Source organism: Chaetomium tenue (genome assembly GCF_020726465.1).
Source record: "Chaetomium tenue strain MPI-SDFR-AT-0079 chromosome Unknown F5144scaffold_4, whole genome shotgun sequence".
NCBI classification, from domain to species: Eukaryota; Fungi; Ascomycota; class Sordariomycetes; order Sordariales; family Chaetomiaceae; genus Chaetomium; species Chaetomium tenue.
In genome coordinates, this window is record NW_027117332.1 from 368314 (window position 1) to 387956 (window position 19643).

Below are 19643 nucleotides of genomic sequence, written 5' to 3' on the forward strand. Positions count from 1 at the left end.
CTTTGTGGAAGGTTGGATGATAAGATGCGTCGTCTGCCCAGAAGTGGGAGACACGAGACCTTTCTCCTCAACCACAATCGCTACTTCGTACACTGTTCAACTTGACACTCGTTTAAATCAAGATGCACTCGTTTGCGGTGCTGTTTGCCGTCGGGGCTGCGGTGTAAGTGTGCCAGGCTACCTGTCTCCCTCAGCCCTACCCCTTCATCTTGCTAACACAAGCCACTTACATAGCATCGCCCCTGTCGTGGCCACGGGCGACCATCACCACACCACGGAGCCTCCCACGCACCCAACTGGCTGTCCCACCATCACGGCGACCACCAACCAGTGCCGCACCTGCCCTGTCCCGGCCTGTCTCGTCCTGAGCACGGTGACGCAGAAGTGCGGCTGCCCGAACCCGCCGGCCACGTCGTACACGTCCTTCCCCTGCCACGAGCAATGCAAGGGCCTAGGCTGTGCCACCACCTGGGCCGTCGTCGAGGCCACGGGCTGCGTGACATCCACCGCCACCCCACCCCCCAGCAGCAGCGCCACCACCAGTAGCAGCAGCGCCACCACCAGTAGCAGCAGCAGCAGCAGCAGCAGCCCCCATCCCTCATCATCCTCAACCGAGGACTGCGACTCCACGACGGTGACCATCCCGCCGACCAGCCACACCAAGACCAAGACCCGCACGCACACCCACAGCCCCCCCCCTCACTCCTCCTCCACCACCGACGACTGCGACGACTCCACCACCATAACCAGCCACACCAAGACCAAAACCAAAACCCGCACGCACACGCACCCGCCCTCCAGCAGCGAGACAGACAGCGAGCCGCCCTGCGACAGCACCGAAACTGAGACCAAGACCAAGACTAAGACTTACACCCACACCAAGACCAAGACGCACTCGCCGCCGCCGCCGCCCGAGTCTACGTATACCATGCCGACGCCCCCGCCGCCGGAGTCGACCACCACGTCCCCGCCGCCGCCCCCGCCTGAGAGCTCGGAGGTGCCGCCGCCGCCGGGGGTGACGAGTAGTGTGGCGATTGGTGCGGCGGGGAGGGTGCGGCCGTTTCGGTTTTGGTGAGTTGGTTGTTTTGGGGAGAGGGTTGGGAGTGGGAGTATTGGGGAGTGTGTGAGTTTGGTGATTCAGGGGGTTGGTTCAATGGGTAAGGGGGTTTTAAGTTGTGGTCGGTTTCTTATTTGGTTATGATGGACGGGTTGGATGCAGCGAGAGGTTAAGGTCGATATCTATCTCTTGGGTGTCAATGGTTGGGTTGATGACGGAATGAACCTGAATAATATGATGTGTTAGCTTGATGATGGGATGGTTGCAGTGGTATCTGAGCCTGGGCCTATGTCTGGGATCTATCTCAATAGTTATAGTTGGTAGTTGGTAATTTTAGTTGATTTTATTTGCTCGTTAGTTTCCCCCTTACTTCGTACGACATTGAAATCAATGTTGGTGGGGTGGGAGAAGGCTCGAAGAGAACAGCGGAGCATTTGTGCGACCCCATCAACGCCGGCTGGAGCCGGCCCCGCATCCCCTCCTCAATCTCCTCCTTTCCTCCAACTGAAAACAGAACTTGAATCCGGCAGTGAACCAGCAACAAACCCAAACCTGACACCAAACTGACCCCTACCATCCACCGCCCACAAGCACCATAAACAACCCCCCTTCCGTCCCAAAATGGCCGCCGCCCTCACCCGCTACAAACTGGTCTTCCACGTCCCCCCCGCCGCCCTCGAGGCCTGCAAAGCGGCCATCTTCGCCGCCGGCGCCGGCCGCTACCCGGGCCCCGGCAACTACACCGAGGTCTGCTACACGACGCTCGGCACGGGCCAGTTCCGCCCCGGCGCCACCGCCAACCCCCACATCGGCAAGGCCGGGACGCTGGAGCATGTGGAGGAGGCGCGGGTGGAGACGCTGTGCGTTGGGGAGGAGGTGGTGAGGCGAGCGGTGCAGGCGTTGAAGGGGTGAGTATTCTTTATTGTGCATGGTTGTGTTATTGTTGGGTGTTTTGGTTGGTTGGTGCTTTGGGGGTTGGTTCATGTCTTGTCATGTTCAATGTTGGCTGACTGGGTTGTAGAGCGCACCCGTATGAGGAGCCGGCATATTCGGTGTTCAAGATGGAGGACTTTTGAGGTTAGCAGTGTTGGGTCAAATTGAGAGCTTGGATGTCAACAGGGGCTGGGTGAGAGGAACAATCTGTTTACCTAGTCTATGCTGTATGAAGAGTTTACGAATAATGGGGTAGCACTGGTTCAGTGTTCTCGCCGCCTGTAACGTGATATGGGTGATTGGTGCAGATGGCTTCTTAAAAGCCCGGCGACGGTTTCAACGGTGGTCGGGGTTGACGGTGTGGTGCATCACTCAATATACTTGATATCCAGCTCCACCCCCCGTCTCTTCCTCGCCACCTCCCTCCACGCATCCAAACAAATCCTCGCCGGGCGCCAGTAGTCGACCTTCTGCCCCAGCTTCCACGTCAGCGTCGCGTTCCCCCCGCCACTCGGCGACAGCGCAAAGTGCATCTCAAACACCCGCGTTAGGAACGGCGGCGTAAACGGATACGGGCTGTCGTCGTCGGAAAAGTCGTCCTCCAGGCAGATCGAAAAGGCCTCGATCCGAGGCATCCTCTGGGCCGCCTGGGCCGCGCCCAGCAGCAGCGGCCCCAGTCTCCCGTTGTAGGGTAGCGTGCGGTTGCGCTTGGCGGGCACCTTATGGAACGTCTTGTAGAATTTGCTGCCATCGGTGTCCTCCGGGCCCGGAAGGATATCCTGCGGCAGAAGGCCGGCTCTCGTGAGCGCCACCGTCTCGGCCCACTTAGGGTCCCGTGCCGCCGCGGTCCAGGCGTGCTCGGTTGTATCCTTGACGAAAAACCACGAGAGGGAGTCGGTGTTGGGCTGGATGCCGAGGTAGAAGGTGGTGAGGGAGCGGAAGCCCCCAGACGGGAAGTTGAATCTGTCAAAGAAGCGGACGGGCACGCAGAACTGACCGGATAGTCGGAGGACGGTGAGGGAGGAGAATGCCGATAGGAACTCGATCATGAGTGGGGTAAAGCTGAACCCGTGCTGAGCGGCATTGTCAATGCACTCGAGTTCGTTGCGTGGTGAGTAACGGCCCGCATGGACGTGGATCTCTTCAAGAGGTAGTCTCCTGTTCAACCCCGAGATCGTATTGATCATCACTAAAATGTGTAACGGTGTTAGCTAAGCCGCCATGGCGTCTGAAGGCAGATGGGGGCGTTTTAACGTACCTTGTTGCCACAAAGCTTTCTGCGAGTGAGACCAGAACGACTCCTCCTTGAAGTCGAGACGGAGCACACGCAGACCAACCAGCTTCTTGATCAGAGCCCCGAGCTTCGTTATATCGGTGCGCTGGAACAAGCCTTGGCTTTTGAAGCGGAACTCATCTACCCCCTTGCACTTGAAGCGGTCGATTTCGTTGTGTGGCTCGAACGTTTCGTCCTGAGTGCGCGCCAGCGACCTCAGTACCTGTCTGTCTGTGTGATTACCGGAGCATGACTTCCAACCCTTCAGATCGTTGACGCCGGCCTGCAGTGAAAGGGTGATTGCTGGCGTTTTGAGGCCAGCGTTGACCGACCTTTTTGTGATACTGTCGATTGCTTCCATTAATGTTCGCAAGGTATGGGCGAGGAGATAATCGCCCAGGTGCTTCTCAGCCGTGATGGTACAGCAAGCCTCGTAGTACGCGGCAGTGTCGACGAAGCGTTCCACTCTGACTTCGTCGAGGAATTGCCGCCGCCGGAGCCCGGTGCCTTCGAAGGAGGCGAGAAAGTCCTCCACAGATACGCCGTAACATCTACTTTCGTCGATGGTTACCACCCGGAGTTTGTCTGCATGTTCGACGATCTTATTCCACGTTGGGAAGGCAGCGACTAGGGCTTTCCTGTCGTTTTCGTCGCGCAACTGGCGGACGATCCCAAGCCGGATTTCGTTTGGCATACGATCCATTGTAGCGGTCGATGGGGAGCGGGCTTTCTCGATCTCTGGGAGATGGGGCTCTTGTGGACGAGGTTTGGGGTACCGATTAGCGAAAAGCCACATAATCGAGCCGGCTGTTTTCGGTCTAGATGGTGGCCTTCATATATAGTCAGTAGAACAAGACCAGTGGACAGCAAAACGCGAGGCTCGGGTGCGAGAAGCGTTTTAATAAGCGAAGGAAGCAGGGGAGTGGAGATAAAGGACCTTGTGAGCCATATGTCTGTTCGGGGAAAAAATAGACTGTTAATGTGCTCCAATACAATTTTGGATGTAGTAACGCTCAAAAGAGCGAGTCCGAGGCTGGCTCGCGGGCCTGGCCGGCCCATCGGGGGTTGTTCGTGCTGGTCAAGTGCTTGCGTCACAGCGTGTAAACGTGGCGAGTTTGAGTTCATCCGGACGCTGAAGATGCCATGCGCTTGGCATCAGCCGAAACCAAAGATACATGTATATCATTACAGATATACACTAATGCCTCCTACAAGATCATACAGCCGTACATCCTAGGCCAAGGGCCATGCTCACATAGCCTGTTATGATCCGTCTGGCTTGCTCGACTAGCCGCCGAACATTGTACAAGGCGAAACAAAGCCCTGAGCGTTACAACAATATGGTTGGGATATAGCAAGAGATGTGACATGCACAGAAACTTCGGAAACGCCGACTAGCTCCTCAAACGGAAAGATTACCTAGGTATTGCTTGTTTTTAGGGCCGCGGAGTATGTATATGGACCCAGAGTTCTGCTTTTAGGTGATGTTCTTCTAGCTAAGTTGTATAAGTGCCATAGGATGTGATGGAATTCATAACGCTACCGGGAGGATCGGTCGCTACGACCAGGGTTACGCCGCCCGCATTGTCCTCCTTGTTGTTCGCCTTCTCGCCACAATGCCATTCTCGCTCATCAGAGCACCGCCTTCAATTATTAGCGTCTTTCTTAGCAGCCTCCCCCCTTTCGATCTTCGCTACTGCCTTCCTCTCCCCCAACCGGCAGCGACATTTCCACCCTGCCTGGTCCGAGACCTCCTCGGCCTTATCGAAGTACCTTCCAACAAGGGACCCCCTTTCTGCGGAACCTCTCGGTCCCGACGGAAGCCCAATACGATGCTGCGGACTGTTATGTCCTCTGGCGGGGTCTGGAAACGGGCTGCACTGGGTAGCCGTTCCAGGCGGATCTTGGGCGTATCGTGTAGATGGGCTGGGCGTACTTCTAAAAAATGTGGACTGAACAGCATAATGGACCAAAGCCACCCACATAGAGACACAAGGTGAATGCCTACTGCATTGTACACGGTGCCGGTTAATTACCCCCCGACCTGCGCTACTGTAGTGTTGTAAGGTACCTCACAGCGAGAAGCAGCCCGGAACGAGCTAACTGGCGCTAATGCGCAGCGGGGGGCCGTACTAGGACCGCGGACCCGGAAGCCCATTAAACGTGGCTATCTATTCGTATGCCTTTTGGGTTGCTGAACCTGTGTTCCTATTGAGTATATGCCTCTAACCCACACTACCATCTAGAATGGTGGGATAATGTCAGCCGCCCAGCGACCGAGAGGAACAGCTGCTCTCCGGCGGGAGGCAGCACCAAGACCGGGCGTGGGCAAGCCCGAGCACGCCGGCCGAGCCTCTGACCAGCAGAGTATTTGCCGCACGGCGCGGTCTTGTATCGTCCTCGAAAGGGTTGGGCGAGCTTCGGGAATATTTATGGCAGGGTGATTCATTTGTATTTGTTGACCATCTGGAGCAGACTGGCGCCGACTTCCTTGGGGTTTGTCGCATTCAAGTAGTGGTGGCCGCCCTCAATCATGGTAAGAGTGGCCTCCTTGGAGGAAGTGAACAGCTTGATCTGCTCAGCGGGGACTGTCGTGCTGAATGGCGCATCCTCGGTTCCCTTTGGCCTTGTTAGCCTCCACAATATCATATCGCGCACACACATCCACGATGCACCGCCGCATCACATACCTGTAGCCAATACACGGGGCAAGTGACATCCCTGACCCGACGGCAGAGCCCATCCCTGTCCAGCAGGCACGCCAACGCCATCTTAAGCTTCTTCCTGCCCTCGTCGCCCGTGTACACCCCCTTCAGCGTCTCGGTCCAAAAAGCAACCATCTCAGCCGTACCACCGGCCCCAAACCCCAGCGACGCCACCATCCCACACCACACATCATCCACCACAAACTCCGGCGTCGGAACCGAACTGCACCACTTCTCATAAAACGGCTCCAACAGCGTCTTCGGGTCCCAACACCCCTTACTCCTCGAATCCGCCGACTCATAATCCATCGACGTACCCAGCAACACCAACCCCTGTATACGCTCGGGCGCCAGCAACGCCATGCGCGCGACCATCCAGCCGCCCTGGCTGGTACCCAGCGCGAACGCCTTGTCCACCCCCAGCTTGTCCATGACCTGCAGCGCCATGACGGCCGTGTCCCAGTAGGTGAAGTGCTCGCGGGCGCAGCTGGTCGCGCCGTGGCCGAGTGGCTCGATCGCGAGCAGGTTGAGCGCGCCGGTGAGGGCGGGGTCGGAGAATTGCGACCGGTAGAGGGAGACGGTCGTGCACATGGAGTTGATCAGCACGCAGGTCGGCTTGGACGGGTCGTACACGCCGCCGGAGAGCGCGTAGCCGGCTTTGATGCCCCCCAGGTGCGGGACGTCGATGGTGGCGGTGGCGGCCATGGTGCTGTTGATGGCTTGGTGGGTGGGTGCACGAATCGTGATGGGATGGGATTTGGTGGTGTTCGTTCTTCGGGGGGGGAGAGGATGGCTCCAGTCGGCGGGTGATCCTGTCTTCGACTGGCGACGATTCGGTTTTCCACGTGGGTAGGATGCGGAGAAGCAAACACTGATCGACCAAGAGGTTCGTCTCGACCTTGGAGACAACTGGAGCAGTGATAGCTGGGGACCCCCTCGGTGAGCTTGTTGGTGAAGGTTTGGGTGAGGGGTTCCTTGCAAAGTGGATGCCCGACTCCAGCGCGAGACGCCAATAGTTCCAGATACGGGATGGGGCCGAGGGGAGCGTGCGGCTAGGCCCGAATCAAAGACGCCCCGATCGGCAATGTTATTGATTGGTTATTGGCCATCTTGACTCCGGCCTAATGGAGCTCGGCTTCATTCCGCGATTCCGGGTCTATACACATAGGTACTAGTCTCGCTAGTGCCTTTGCCTTCGGGAACTCGTCGGCGTCGCCGGAAATGGGCGGGCATGCAGGAGAAATGCTCGCTGTAATGGCCATGGGTGGCGGTCCACAGGTCCATGTCGCCACCTCGAATTCTAAAACCAGTCCAGAGATCAGAGAAAGCTAATGTCCAAAAGCAACACAGCTTTGCCATGCTTGCCTTACTGGTCAGCCCTCAGTTACCTAATGGTATCATGAACTAACCTCAATGACAGGCTGTTGCCGCCCTCAAGTGCCGTGGAAGTGCCGAAGGGGTGGGACTTCGGCGGATACTCTCCCCTTCGCCAAGGAGCCCTGCACATCCCCAACAGATAGGGAAGTATTGCCCGTTTCGAGCTGGAGCCATTTGCAGACTCTGTCATCCTTGACGGCCCCATCTCCCTCCAGTTCGTTGAACAGAACCGTTGTCTGAACGGTGGGCCTGTCCTCCACGACCTCCACTCAGCCCCTATAGCTCCCTCCACAAGCTCTCCGGCCCGAACCGTTGTGATTGGAGAACCAGAAAAGGGGAAGATAACGGTTCTTTGACTTGTCTGAGGCTGTCTGGAATATGTCTCCCCTTCGTTTCCCCTTCTAGGGCAACGAGCGCGGACTCGCGATGTTCGATTTCGCCAAGGGCGTAGTTTGCTTTTTGTTTCACCATGGCAAGGTTTCTGCAGGAGAGTGACGTGCTCGGGCTGATCAACAAATGTCGTCTCTCGCCCTAGTGAAATCGCCTCGAGGCGAGAGACCCTTGGGTGTCTGGGCGATCGGCCAACCCCACACAACCCATGCAGCAGAAGCAACTGTCAAGCGAAACTTTGTCGTATCCCTGGGCGTGGCGCCCACGTTGTTGTTGCAGAGCATGGCGAAATCCACAAGTCAAAATCCAGCAACTTCCCTGCAGCGACCAGCCTTTGATCCTTCGATCCTGCACCTCTACTCAAAATCAACAACACCAGAACGGCCATGGCGGACTCTGTGTTGCCCGGGATTCCGGGATACGATCCTCACAACATCCAACCATGGACCGTGGAGGTCATGGTGTCAGTAACCGTCCTGGCCATTGTGTCAGTGGCGCTGAGGTTGTACAGCCGGCATTTGAAAGGACAAAAGCTGTGGTGGGATGACTACATGATCATATTTTCCCTGGTATGTCGTTCTTAGCGTGCTCGGGCGACAGCATCCCACTGCCGGTGACAACACCACTAACCCCAGCCCCGGCCAGCTATGGAACTTCATCGTGGTCGGATTCATTTTTGCCATGCATGACGCCGGCATGGGCCTTCACGCAGACAAAGTTCCAATGGAAAAGATTGTCCAGATGGCCAAGTTCCTCGTCGTGGCCGAGATTCTCTACATCTTCAATCTCGTGTGGACCAAAATTGCCATCCTGCTGATGTACTACCGCATCTTCCACTTCCCCTATTTCAAGAAGATGGCCTACGGCATCGGCGGATTTGTTGTGGCCTGGTGCATCACATGTACCTTCCTCTTCATCTTTATCTGTGTGCCCGTGGAAAAGCTCTGGTATCCAGACCTCCCGGGTCACTGCATCGACCAAGTCGGCACATGGATCGCAAACGCCGCGTCCACCATCCTGACCGACGTCGCCATCCTTTTCTTGCCCATCCCCCAGGTGTGGAAGTTGCAGCTGCGGAGACCCGAGAAGATTGGTGTCACCATCGCTTTTTGCTTGGGCTTCTTGTAAGTGCACCAGCGTTATTATCCCCCACCCTCTCCAGCCTATTCTCTCCCCCAGCCGTCACCACAACACCTCTCCCCATATCCCCGGTACTAACCCACCCCCAGCGTCGTCTTCGCCTCCGCCTACCGCTTCAGCGTGCTCTTCTCCTACACCAACGACGACCCCAGCTACAGCCTGGCCCCCACCGTCGGGTGGACCGCCATCGAGATGTCCGCGGGCATCGTCTCGGCCTGCCTGCCCACGCTGGGCCCCGTCATGGCCCTCGGCGCCGCCAAGCTCGGCATCAAGCGCACCATCCTGACCTCCCGCGGCGGCGGCGGCACCACGGGCGCCTCGTCCAGGAACTTTGGCGGCAAGTCCACCACGCCGTCGCTGAGCGACCGTACAGAGGTGGAGTTGCAGAAATCGACGAAGAAGGATAACGCTGGGACGTTTTATCGTCTGCCGGATGATCAGGTCTCGGGGGATACGTCGCGCGGGGTGGACGCTGACCTCCGCCCGGAGCATGGGTATGGGTATACCGTGACGAGTCGGCCGGCGGGTGCGAAGGCGGACGGCGCGAGCTTGAGTGGGGATGAGGTCCCGCTGCATGGGATCCGCGTGCAAAAGGACTTTAAGCAGAGTGCTGTTTGATACTGGTATCTTAGAAGGCTGGCTGGCTGGCTGGTTGCATGTATGTGGATGACGGGCGGGAGGCTGCGATCTTGATTGCGATTCTTAACGGCGTGTTGTATTACTTTACTGAAAAAGCGTCTGCATTAGCGAAGCGTTACATACATTTAGATATTCGGAGGGTAATGCCATCTTGGATGCTTAATACCAATCTTTCTGGACATGCCTTGCGTTTTAGAATAGGCATTCACTTCGGCTTTTTGGATACTGATCTATGCTAGCAACCAGATTAGACTGAGCTGTAACACCTAGGGCTATCAACTGAATAAATAGAAACTAACAAGACACCGTTCAAGACATGTGCTCGTAATGCGAGGGGGGGGTTGAACGTTGTGACTTACGATTGACCAAAGTGATCCGCCTGCCACACTCCGCCTAGAAACGAGGGATTGTGCCTATCAATTTCTTTGCTGTGCTTGTGACGACCTTCTGATGGTGTTCTCATTTCCTGCCGATTGTTGGTGGTGTCTGAGAAAGCAGCTTGTTGTTCTTGTTCCCTTGCCAACTTTATCCGCTTTGTCTGCATTCCCCCTGCGTCTCTCAGTGCCAAATACCGCCGTAGTTCCACGCCGTGATTCAGCTCCGTGCTTATAGTTATATCCATCTCTTGACACTAAACCTGTCCCGAAAGTGGGTTCGTTCTGCTGATGCCCTTCTGTTCCTTTGTCGCCCAACTGGAATTTGCTGGTATTGATTGCCTGCTCTTTCTCTTATCCCTTGATTCATAATATGCTCCTCTTCGCGATATTCTTCTTCATTGCACCCTCCTCTTGCCCGTGAAACTTTCACCCAGTATACGTGTGCTAGTGACCCTGGGTTCCGTCTCCCCGCCGACCAACCAATTTAGCCCCTGAATGTCGGCCACAAACATCCTCAAAGACCAAGGGAACTTCTTGGCTAGGAGACTGAGAATGTGCCCCAAGCCTTTCCCATCGTCTTCTTTGAATCTTTCTTGGAGTCGGCCCCCACTTTCATGCTTGTCTTTCGTTTTGCCAGGAGGCAGGACCATGAGGTCAAGATGTCTTTATCGATGAGTAACAAGATGTAATGCTGTTTAACAAATACGTTAGCCTGATGTAAGTCAATGGTGGGTAGCCCAGGATAGTAATTATCATAGCCTTTTGTCATCGACAAACGATGATTGTCCTGCTCAGAGCCTCACAGCACCTGTTAGACTCAGCAAGACACTGCTTTCAGCCTCTGGCCATGGCTTCACTCCCTTGTTCAATTGCTTCTAGCCAATTCTTGCTCATAACTCTTTCAAATCAGCCTCACCGCTAGGGCTAGGACGTAGGTCCTCTCATTGCCAGCAAAGCCATCGGTAGGAAGCAGGCCTTGACTTTGTAGATGCTTGAGTGTGTATGAAAACGCCAGAGTATTGGAGGAACAATGACCACAACTGAAGCCTCTAATGTAACTTTGTTAAGTCTAGGTCTGGTGACCAGTCGCTGACTCTTTGACAACACGCCGACAAGCATCACTGAGGGTAGAACAGTTAAGTGAAGGAAGTAACTTACAAGTGTCTATCACATTATCATTTCAGGTTTCACCCTTCCATGTTGTTTTGGGGCAACTTCTGGCCTGGATCGGCTGTGACCAGAATCTCGTCCCATCTCCAAGTTGGTTGCCAGGGAGCGGAAGCATTCACAGCAGAGATTTTCACTCCTGCCCTGTTCTTGACAGTGCGATAACCATCTTCTTCAACTTGTGCAGTGGGGCGTTGCCTTCCTCAACTGAGTCTTGCGCTGCAGTCACTCTCCTGCTGGTCTATAAATCTCCTCTGGCCCTCCTCGTTCTTCTTCCCTCATCCACAAACTCAAAATCACACCACCAAAATTTTGAGTTTTTTTTCAAAATCCAAACAAGACCAAGATGTCGTGAGTTCTCCTCATCCCTTCATCGTTTAACTCCTTGTCCTTCTCGAGTCCCCGTTGCTGCCCTCGACTTTCCTTCCTCTTCGCTGCTGTCCCTCCGCCCTGGCTACCCATTGTCGGCCTCTCTCCCGACGATTTGCGCTGTCGCTGGCTCCGGGAACTGACATTTCTTCTACCCATTCAGCTCCGGAAACTCGAACCTTCTCGACTTCCACAGCCGTAAGTCTTTCTCTCTCACCTCTCCTCTTGGCCGGCCCCCATCCGCCGCTACCCTGCCTGTGCTGACTTCTCAACCAGAATCGGTGAGCTTCATCCCGGTAACTGCCCAAGCACGGCACTTGGTGGACCACCTTGTGTCGTCGGGTAGTTGCTGGGGGAAGATCCACCAGGAGGCTTCGTGGAAGTCGTGGCGGGCCGAGCACGCCAGCAACGAGGAACAATGGTATAATGCCATCGTGTCCGAGTTGCGGTTGCGGGGTTAGTTGTTTTTGTTTTGTTTTTTTCGTTTCTGTTTTCTCTATTTTGTGGGTTTTCTGCCTCCCCTACCTCTTCTCTGTTTTCCTTCCCTTCCCTTCCTGTCCTCCCTCTCCGTTGGCACTTTTTCCTGTTCTTCTTTACCTTTTCTTACATCTTCCCACCCTACCTCACATTTGCCTGTCTCTTTCCTCGCTCACTGGACCTTCTTGTATCCACCATCATTCAACTCAGTTATCGGTACATGCTTTTGCGTGCTTGTGCTTGAAGAACATGACATTAACCCGGTCTTATCAACAGTTGTCGGGGCGGCCCTCGCGGGTATGCCATAAAAACCGGCACCCCCTAACCGCCGTTGCTGGCAGAAAGAGGACATGGCGGTGGAGGGGAGGGGAGGGGAAGGGAGGGGGGGGTGGGGTAATTCACACTGGTGTCGGGTGGCGGCCCTGCCAAAGGCCAGCATGAGGTATGTCATTCCTTCTTCACTCCGTTTCATACTTTCTGCCTGTTTTTCTTCCCACCATGTGCTGACCATGGCCAGGCTCCTTCGGGTCCTCTGCGACCTGCGGCAAGCATGAAGGAAGAAGAAAGTGGCCAGCCGTTTCGACTTGGCAAGGTATGTCCAATTCACTCACACCATCCTCGTCGTTTGTTGTGTCACTCACTAACCTCACAATCACAGGCCGCAACATCAGCGGCCCTGCCACTTCGATTCGCGCTGTGCCAGTTATTTCTTCCTCGTGCTTCGGCGGCCGGGGTGCCAAACCCAACCCGGGTATTTAAGCTCAACTGGGCATCCGGCGGTGGCCTCGTCGACAGACGGTAGGATGTCTCAACCTTACTCTGCCTGGAGCTCTTGCTAACCAACCATACAGGGATGACCGGGGCCCGAATTTAGCATTTTTGAGGGCGACCTCGGTCCGGAGGTCAACGAGTTTGTGCTCATTCCGTTGTCCGGTCGGTCCCAAGAATACGGGTTCGCCCGGTTCAAGGATGCCCGGCTGGGTCCTGGTCATTAACCCACATGCAAGGCCACCGGCCAGGTCCTCACGGGCGTGTCTCTGGCAACCAAGACCGATACCGACGACATCCAAAAAAAAACCAGAAACCAAAACCAGAAACAAAAAAAAACAAAAAAAAAAAAAAAAAAAAAAAAAAAAAACAAAGGGGGGGGGGGGGTGGTCCACCAAAAACAACAAAAAAACAAACAAAAAAAAAAAAGAAAAAAGAAAAGAGGATCTGCCCGCCTCTCCTGGGGCCAGGCTGGTCCCAGAACCAGTCGGGGGCATCCGGTTCGCTGTTTACCTATGGTCGTTGAGGCCAGTCCATGGTGAATGCCTTGGCAGACCGGCACTATTACTCGCGATGATACGCGGAGGGGGCGTTAGAGGTCAAGGCACCACAGCCGGGCGTCGTCGCCTCCTCTGCGTTTCATCGCGATAATGGTCCGGTCTGGGGCTCTAGCTTGGATGGTCCAGCCGAAAAGTGCGACATGGAGAAGGGACTGGGCACCTGGGTCGGCATTTTCCAGGTGGAGGAACGGGACATCAAAGGGCTCAGCGAAGCTGCTCGCGAAGGATATCTGCTGGCTAAAGTACAAAGCCATGCCAGATGCACCTCCCTTCAGTGGCGAAGCTCGAGACGTGCCGCTGCTCGAGAAGACACTCGCCGCAATGTCGCGGGCCCAGCCCCGAACCATCCCGGAAGACATTGCGGCGAGTGGCAGAGAGCGACATGGCCTCGCTCACCGGCCTAAGCAAGGGTGAGCCCCCGGGGATTGGGGATTGGGAATGGGGTTTCAGTTTGGAGTTTGGAGTTAGGAACGGCGTTTCATACAGGATTCTGGAGTTCAGGTTTTGGTGGGACATGGAGTTTCACAAAGGGTTCACAGGAGCTAATTCGGGTGGGAGGCTGGGGAATAGAGGGTACCATGAGCAAGTTTTGGCTATTACATCAAATTTTAAATCACACTAAAACCGTCCTGCTGCCCAGGGATCTTTCATTAAAAGTGATTGCGGTAAGGAACCCATTTGATGAGGACTTGGCTTACCCTATGGGACTCGATTGGATCTCAGGTGTGGTGAAAGTGAAAGGAAATGGAAAACTCTTCTTCCTGTGACTAAACGGCACGAAGTGTCCTTGCACTGGACACTCGCTACATTCCAAAAATGAGCTGCGTTGGAGCATAATAACATGCCATCGTCTAAAATCTCCGAATTCCGGGTCAACATGGCAGCCCAGACTGCATACTCGACCATCAGGGTAACTGCCGGCTCTTCAGCCAGAGGTGCATCTCTCCGCGCCATTACAGCCGGAATAGATTCATCTAAATATACCTCCAAACTCTGGACCTTTTTGGTATCTTTAGGCTGCGGGGTCACTGACAGCACACAGCGAGGTCCTACAAACATTCAAAATGCCCAATTTCCGGAAGCTGGGTCCCATCCTTCGTTTCGCAGCATGACTTGAAAGCAACGAGAACAGCAGCGGGAGATAATGGCGGCACGATTTCTGTCAGTTGCAGCGCTGACTGCTGTCCTTGGGCCAGTGATTTGGAATGGCTTGTCTTGGGCACAAATAACCGCAGGTTGCACCGCCAATTCCTTCACAACACCGAGCTGGCTTGTCCAAGATTTCACTTCTCAGATAGCAGGGGACCTGACGGTTGCCGCGTTCCACGCGCTCAACAGGGCTACAAACGTTACAACAGAACTGAGATGCACTTCAACGACCCCAACATCAGGATGGCAAAGCTGCCGGGGCAGGAATCAGACCGAGCAGCCGCTTATTGCGTCTTTCCAGGCCGACACCTCGACGGCCTGGTTTCTGTTCAATGAGACATGGCCCTGCAATGACCTGACCCCAAGTCAACCGTACGCATCTAGCCTCCCTTCCGACCGAGCTGCTTCGCTAACCCACAAATGCTGCAGGCTCACCTTCTCGGCCCTTGGTAACAGCTCAGTCGCCCTGAACTGCACAACTGATGAGAGCAAAACCACGACATGCCATTCCGCAACACCGCTGCTCGTAAAAGCTGCCCTCTCCTCTCCTGTCAAGATAACCCCATCATACGTGAGTGGGCCGCCTGGGCATGACGCTCCAGGCTGCACAGCCGGCTCGGGGGCGCCGGCCTGGGAGGTGGTAGCCAGCCAGATAAACCTCAGGAAGGTGTCAGGGGTGCGCCAATCCGGAAACGCCTTCGTCATCATCAAAAACGACCACCTCGGGTACACGGCTTCCTGCGGTGGGGCTCTGACCGCTGCTAGCGGGCCACATCCATTATCATGCGAAGGCCAAATCGCATATCGCCGCCCCGACAAGTACCAAATCCACACGGAGCTCTCCTTCGAACCCGACAAGTTCACCCTCGACATCAACCAAACCTGGTTCTGCGACGACCAAGGCCCAGCACAGCCGTAAGCCACCAACCCCCCTCCCCCCTTTCCACCTCCTCACCCCCAACACCACCACTAACACCACCACCCCCCCTCCCCCCCAGCATATCCATCACCGGCACCACCACCACCCCCCTCCCCCTCGAATGCACCATCTTCAACCAAACCACCACCCCCGAAACAACCACCACCTTCTGCTCCGGCGGCACCAACGGCTCCATCCCCGGCAACGCCACCGCCCGCGCGCTCCTCCCACCCTTCTCCCTCAACGACCCGCTGCCCACCGCCGAAAGCTGCACCATCTCGTCCATCGTCTCGCCCGCCTGGTGGTTCAACGGTTTCGAGACCAACACCACCACGGCGCACAGCGAGGCGGTGACGGCGCGGTTTGGGATGGAGTTGCAGACGGCGGGGGAGGCGTCGGGGAATTTTGCGATTGTGGCCGCGGAGGGGGTGGTTGTGGCGGGGAATAGCTCGGCGGAGCTGCCGTGGAATCGGTGCGTGTTGGAGTCGGTGGGGGATGCGGCGTTGGCGCCGACGGGGTGTGAGTTCAGGTATGATGTGGCGAGTCGGTTTTTGGGGTTGAGGGTCAATTGGACGTGTGCGGATTTGGATCGGGGGAGTCCGTAAGTTGATTCTTGACTGGAGTTCTTGCTTGTGGGAGATGGGGAGGGGATGTTGGTTTGCTTCGATGCTAACTGTGGTGTGTGTTACAGAGTCTTGTTCGGTGGAGAGGTGCGCACTCTGGTGCCAGAGCTCACCTGCGTCACAACGGGGACGGATATACGCTGTGCTTCGCCGGTTGTAGAGCCGTGGAGGGCAAATGTCACGTCGTTGACTTGGAAGTAGGGGTGATATCGGATCTGGACACTGCATGTAAGGTGTGGTGGAGGGTTCGGGGGAACCGTGTTCGTGCTCAACTGATATTGCTAGAGAAATATGACCATATTTGCTGCAGTCGTTTCATCATTAAGGTATGTTTAGGAAAGTAAAACACCGCAGCTCGCCTTCCCCATGGCGGGTTGCTCTGCCATTCTCTACACTTGGAGCGCGCACCATAAATAAGGCCATACAAAACCGGCGTAATTACTCCATCGCGTGTCATGCTCACCGACACTCGCTGAGGAGGCTTTCTGTCTTGATTGCGGGGCTAATGCAAAAGTTGCCTCTTCCCCAGCCAATAGTTTCCATTTGGGCGGTGTTGACTGGTGGAAAGGGTCACCTGTGGTTTTTCGGCTCGATGCCTTGGGCAATTCTGCGTCATCTTAATTTCCCATGCACATCTAGTGTACTGGGCAGTAATCGTGGGTGTGTAGACGGTCCATAAATGCGTCGTTAATTCGTATGTCGCATGAGATGTTGCCCGTTTCACTTTCAACTTTCATTCAAAACATAAGCACACCTACAGGTAAAGCTCCAGTGCCCTTATTGTTTCTCTTTTTCGTTCGACTAAACTAACATCCCCTCAACAAGCCGGATCCGTCATGTGCCAGCAACTTTACCCAAGAGTTAGATACAGCTGCCTGCACGAAGTTGAGCAGCTACCGTACATCATCAGGTGCCGGGGAGGAACTGAAGGGCGGCTTGAATGCGACAGGCCGAGGGATAACTACAGCCTGGGTATTGCGTCCAGGAGGGCAAGGTGTCCGGACTGCGAAGAAGTTGAGCCTTCCTGGGCGGCGCACGTGCATGGTCCGATGCCACCAAGCATCGATAGGGCAACGAGTTGGCGAGGGCTTGCCCGAGGAAGGCGGCGGCCGTGGAACATGCCCCGCGAGTCGCGGCACGACATAAATGGGGTCAACACGAGGGACGAGGCATATTAAACAGATGAGGCTCTACACCCGACAATATCCTCACCTGGCTAGCCCTGGCCGCCCGGTTTCGCCCAAGATATGCCCTCTCCCGGGGCGCCATCCTCCTTTGCCAGACAAGGACTGGAAATATCGAACCTGGCTGCTTCAATGCAATTGCCAAACCACGCCTCAAGTTCACGGTATTGAGCCAGGGCTTAAAACGGTTCGGAATTCCGAGCCCCTGTTCGCCAACCAGATCAACGAACAGCTCTCGCTGCTGCCCGATGTCAGCCTACTCCTACACTATTCTCCCTAAGCATTATTAGCCTTGGCATGATCTTGATTTTAGAGTTGGGGTGAACGATGATCCGGGTCGAGTTCACCTTTTCTCAGCCGAACCCCGGTCCGCTGAGAGGGTTGAACTTTGAAAGGCGTGATCTCGGCGAGGATGAATGGATCGCGGGTGAGACTTGGCGGCCGGGCAAGATGCCCTCGCTCGGTCGGATCGGTCCGAGCGGGCCGACCATAGAATGGGGGGTTTGATTGAGAATGATGCGGCGCCATCTTCCATCGGAGTATCTAACGGAATAAGAATCATGAGGGATTGAAGGGACGCGACAGACAAGGAAAGGATGGCGGTGATTTAGCATAGTGCTCGTTCTTAGAATCGATAAGCCTAGACGGAGAGCATTATTAATCACGTTGGTTGAGATTCCCCCGCCCTGACAGGCACCAAAGCCAGAAAACGTCAGCTTCCTTGGCCTCGCTTGCCTTCGCCATTCCAAGCGGGTTAACGCGTCTCTTCACGCGGCCTGTGAACTGTTAATTGGCTGATTAGTCAACAGCAACTTTCACATTCCAAAATAAGGGGGGTTGCCAAGAAGCACACTCTGTCAGACTGCTCTGGAAGTCGGTGCCCTTCTCTTAGTTGTTGACTAATTCAACACCAAGTATTGAGGCTATTGAGTACTAGCTTGTGTTTCAGCACCTAAGAGGACACTTTGATGACGAGGCCCACGACGAAGTTGTCGTCAGACCATCGATTGAGGTTGACGAGGCGGCAGGATGCCATTGATTGAGTGCATAGCGCGGCGTTATGAAGTGAGGGGAGCATTGGGTTGGAATTTGCGGCTGCATGCGGATTATAAACCATGGATTAACGCCGTCACATCTCAGTCGATCAGTCGATACTTGACATCATAAAGCACACACACTCCTCCAACATCATACAATTCGCACTCTCAACTTCAACCATCGCACTACACTTCAACGCCCAGCGCCAACAAAGGAACACACATCCCCAACCCAAACTCCACCATGCAGATCACCGTCGTCCCAGCTTCTCCCAGGACGGGCCAGGCCGCCATCCGCACCCTCCTCGCCGACGCTTCCAACCCCACCATCAAGGGTTACTACCGCGATCTCGCCAAAGTCCCCGCCGAATTCAAGGCCAACCCCCGTTTTGAGGCCGTGCAGGGCGACGTCGACGACGGAGCGACCCTGGACTTTTCCGGCTCCGACGCCGTCTTCCACATCACCCCGCCCCTCTACGAGAACACTGACGTCGTGGAGCATGCCCGCCTCGTGTCGGAGAATGTCAAGGCGGCAATCAAGAAGGCCTCCGTGAAACGCCTTGTCCTCGTGTCGAGCATGGGTGCGCAGTATGACCACGGAACTGTAAGTCACATTGAAAACCACTCAGGGTGGCCGTCCATTTATGAAAAACCCATCTAGGGCGAGATCCTGAGCAACCACGAGGCCGAGGTCGTCCTACGGGATGTCGCGCCCGAAGTTGTTTTTGTCCGCTGCGGCTTCTTCATGGAGAACTGGGGCATGGGCCTTGAGACGCTGGCCGAAGGCTTCCTCTACACCACACTCACCCCCATCGACCACCCCCTGCCCATGGTAAGCAACAACCCCTCCCCCCCCCACACACCACAACAAAAACACCCATCCCTAACCCCCTCCCAGATCGCCGTCCAAGACATCGGCAGCACCTGCGCCGCCGAGCTCCTCGCCACCGGCACGCCCCTCCCCGCCAACCCGCACGTCTTCGAGCTGCACGGCCCGCGCCCCTACACGGCGGCGGACGTGCACAAGCTCTTTGAGGAGGCCACGGGCAAGAGCATCGAGCTGCGGCCCGTGCCGAAGGAGGGCCTGGACGATTTCTATGCGGCTGTCTTCCCGCCGCTGGTGGCGGGGTATTATGCGGAGATGAATAGGAGTTATTTGCCGGGGGGCGTTTTGGATGTGAATCCGCTGCCGACGGAGGGGGTGACGAGGTTTGGGGTGACGGAGTTGCGGGAGGTGGTGGAGAAGTTGGTTGCTGGGGTTTGAGGGGTGGCTGCACGGGTTGGGTTGGTTTGGTGAGGGCTCGGGTTTGGGATTGGGTGGGTGTTTGGGGGTTGTAGCTAGGTGCTGCTTGCGTCGTTGGGTTTTTTTTTCTGTTTTCCAGTCTGTTTCACTTGTTATATTGTGCGTTACAAGCACCATCTCTGTCCCTACCAGCAAATTCTATTGTCAATCCCAGGTTTTCCCGCACCGATCTTGACGACTAAAGGCCCCGGCAGCC

General features: G+C 55.7%; 9 protein-coding genes across 9 annotated transcripts; 7 read left to right on the plus strand and 2 right to left on the minus strand.

Moving 5' to 3' along the window:
* Window positions 1-122: 122 nt before the first annotated feature.
* On the plus strand, window positions 123-1335 carry F5144DRAFT_547468 (uncharacterized protein; the record flags this gene model as incomplete). The annotated part of the gene is made up of 3 exons (XM_066787473.1): window positions 123-163; window positions 235-1071; window positions 1326-1335. The coding sequence occupies 3 exons, from the start codon at window positions 123-125 to the stop codon at window positions 1333-1335; spliced, it is 888 nt and encodes a 295-aa protein (XP_066642479.1).
* A 343-nt stretch (window positions 1336-1678) lies between these two features.
* On the plus strand, window positions 1679-2133 carry F5144DRAFT_489095 (GTP cyclohydrolase 1 type 2/Nif3; the record flags this gene model as incomplete). Its single annotated transcript, XM_066785706.1, has 2 exons — window positions 1679-1965; window positions 2079-2133. 2 exons carry the CDS (start codon window positions 1679-1681, stop codon window positions 2131-2133), a joined length of 342 nt encoding a protein of 113 aa, XP_066642480.1.
* Window positions 2134-2358: 225 nt separating this feature from the next.
* Window positions 2359-3966, minus strand: F5144DRAFT_547469 (uncharacterized protein; the record flags this gene model as incomplete). Its single annotated transcript, XM_066787474.1, has 2 exons — window positions 2359-3179; window positions 3249-3966. 2 exons carry the CDS (start codon window positions 3964-3966, stop codon window positions 2359-2361), a joined length of 1539 nt encoding a protein of 512 aa, XP_066642481.1.
* A 1742-nt stretch (window positions 3967-5708) lies between these two features.
* F5144DRAFT_592372 (Alpha/Beta hydrolase protein) lies at window positions 5709-7252 on the minus strand (the record flags this gene model as incomplete). The annotated part of the gene is made up of 3 exons (XM_066790361.1): window positions 5709-5882; window positions 5990-7020; window positions 7141-7252. The coding sequence occupies 3 exons, from the start codon at window positions 7250-7252 to the stop codon at window positions 5709-5711; spliced, it is 1317 nt and encodes a 438-aa protein (XP_066642482.1).
* Window positions 7253-8063: 811 nt separating this feature from the next.
* F5144DRAFT_531946 (uncharacterized protein) lies at window positions 8064-9499 on the plus strand. Its single transcript, XM_066786954.1, has 3 exons — window positions 8064-8304; window positions 8381-8859; window positions 8965-9499. The coding sequence occupies exons 1-3, from the start codon at window positions 8122-8124 to the stop codon at window positions 9491-9493; spliced, it is 1191 nt and encodes a 396-aa protein (XP_066642483.1). The 5' UTR covers window positions 8064-8121; the 3' UTR covers window positions 9494-9499.
* Window positions 9500-12281: 2782 nt separating this feature from the next.
* On the plus strand, window positions 12282-12899 carry F5144DRAFT_629376 (uncharacterized protein; the record flags this gene model as incomplete). Its single annotated transcript, XM_066792378.1, has 3 exons — window positions 12282-12496; window positions 12563-12702; window positions 12779-12899. Exons 1-3 carry the CDS (start codon window positions 12455-12457, stop codon window positions 12897-12899), a joined length of 303 nt encoding a protein of 100 aa, XP_066642484.1. The 5' UTR covers window positions 12282-12454.
* Window positions 12900-14293: 1394 nt separating this feature from the next.
* On the plus strand, window positions 14294-16158 carry F5144DRAFT_215495 (uncharacterized protein). The gene is made up of 3 exons (XM_066783091.1): window positions 14294-15296; window positions 15380-15901; window positions 15992-16158. Exons 1-3 carry the CDS (start codon window positions 14377-14379, stop codon window positions 16122-16124), a joined length of 1575 nt encoding a protein of 524 aa, XP_066642485.1. The 5' UTR covers window positions 14294-14376; the 3' UTR covers window positions 16125-16158.
* Window positions 16159-16513: 355 nt separating this feature from the next.
* Window positions 16514-17424, plus strand: F5144DRAFT_215506 (uncharacterized protein). The gene is made up of 3 exons (XM_066783092.1): window positions 16514-16683; window positions 16749-17065; window positions 17136-17424. Exons 1-3 carry the CDS (start codon window positions 16620-16622, stop codon window positions 17385-17387), a joined length of 633 nt encoding a protein of 210 aa, XP_066642486.1. The 5' UTR covers window positions 16514-16619; the 3' UTR covers window positions 17388-17424.
* An 874-nt stretch (window positions 17425-18298) lies between these two features.
* On the plus strand, window positions 18299-19470 carry F5144DRAFT_215435 (uncharacterized protein). The gene is made up of 3 exons (XM_066783090.1): window positions 18299-18748; window positions 18806-18976; window positions 19043-19470. Exons 1-3 carry the CDS (start codon window positions 18389-18391, stop codon window positions 19406-19408), a joined length of 897 nt encoding a protein of 298 aa, XP_066642487.1. The 5' UTR covers window positions 18299-18388; the 3' UTR covers window positions 19409-19470.
* The last annotated feature ends 173 nt before the right edge of the window (window positions 19471-19643 follow it).

Coding starts and splice junctions, on each gene's coding strand:
- F5144DRAFT_531946 (XM_066786954.1), top strand. CDS start 8,122: ATGGCGGACTCTGTGTTGCCCGGGATTCCGGGATACGATCCTCACAAC. Junction 8,305..8,380: donor ACATGATCATATTTTCCCTG/GTATGTCGTTCT, acceptor AGCCCCGGCCAG/CTATGGAACTTCATCGTGGT. Junction 8,860..8,964: donor GCTTTTTGCTTGGGCTTCTT/GTAAGTGCACCA, acceptor ACCCACCCCCAG/CGTCGTCTTCGCCTCCGCCT.
- F5144DRAFT_215495 (XM_066783091.1), top strand. CDS start 14,377: ATGGCGGCACGATTTCTGTCAGTTGCAGCGCTGACTGCTGTCCTTGGG. Junction 15,297..15,379: donor GACCAAGGCCCAGCACAGCC/GTAAGCCACCAA, acceptor CCTCCCCCCCAG/CATATCCATCACCGGCACCA. Junction 15,902..15,991: donor GATTTGGATCGGGGGAGTCC/GTAAGTTGATTC, acceptor TGTGTGTTACAG/AGTCTTGTTCGGTGGAGAGG.
- F5144DRAFT_215506 (XM_066783092.1), top strand. CDS start 16,620: ATGTCGCATGAGATGTTGCCCGTTTCACTTTCAACTTTCATTCAAAAC. Junction 16,684..16,748: donor AAACATAAGCACACCTACAG/GTAAAGCTCCAG, acceptor CCCCTCAACAAG/CCGGATCCGTCATGTGCCAG. Junction 17,066..17,135: donor CCCGCGAGTCGCGGCACGAC/ATAAATGGGGTC, acceptor CAATATCCTCAC/CTGGCTAGCCCTGGCCGCCC.
- F5144DRAFT_215435 (XM_066783090.1), top strand. CDS start 18,389: ATGCAGATCACCGTCGTCCCAGCTTCTCCCAGGACGGGCCAGGCCGCC. Junction 18,749..18,805: donor CGCAGTATGACCACGGAACT/GTAAGTCACATT, acceptor AAACCCATCTAG/GGCGAGATCCTGAGCAACCA. Junction 18,977..19,042: donor TCGACCACCCCCTGCCCATG/GTAAGCAACAAC, acceptor ACCCCCTCCCAG/ATCGCCGTCCAAGACATCGG.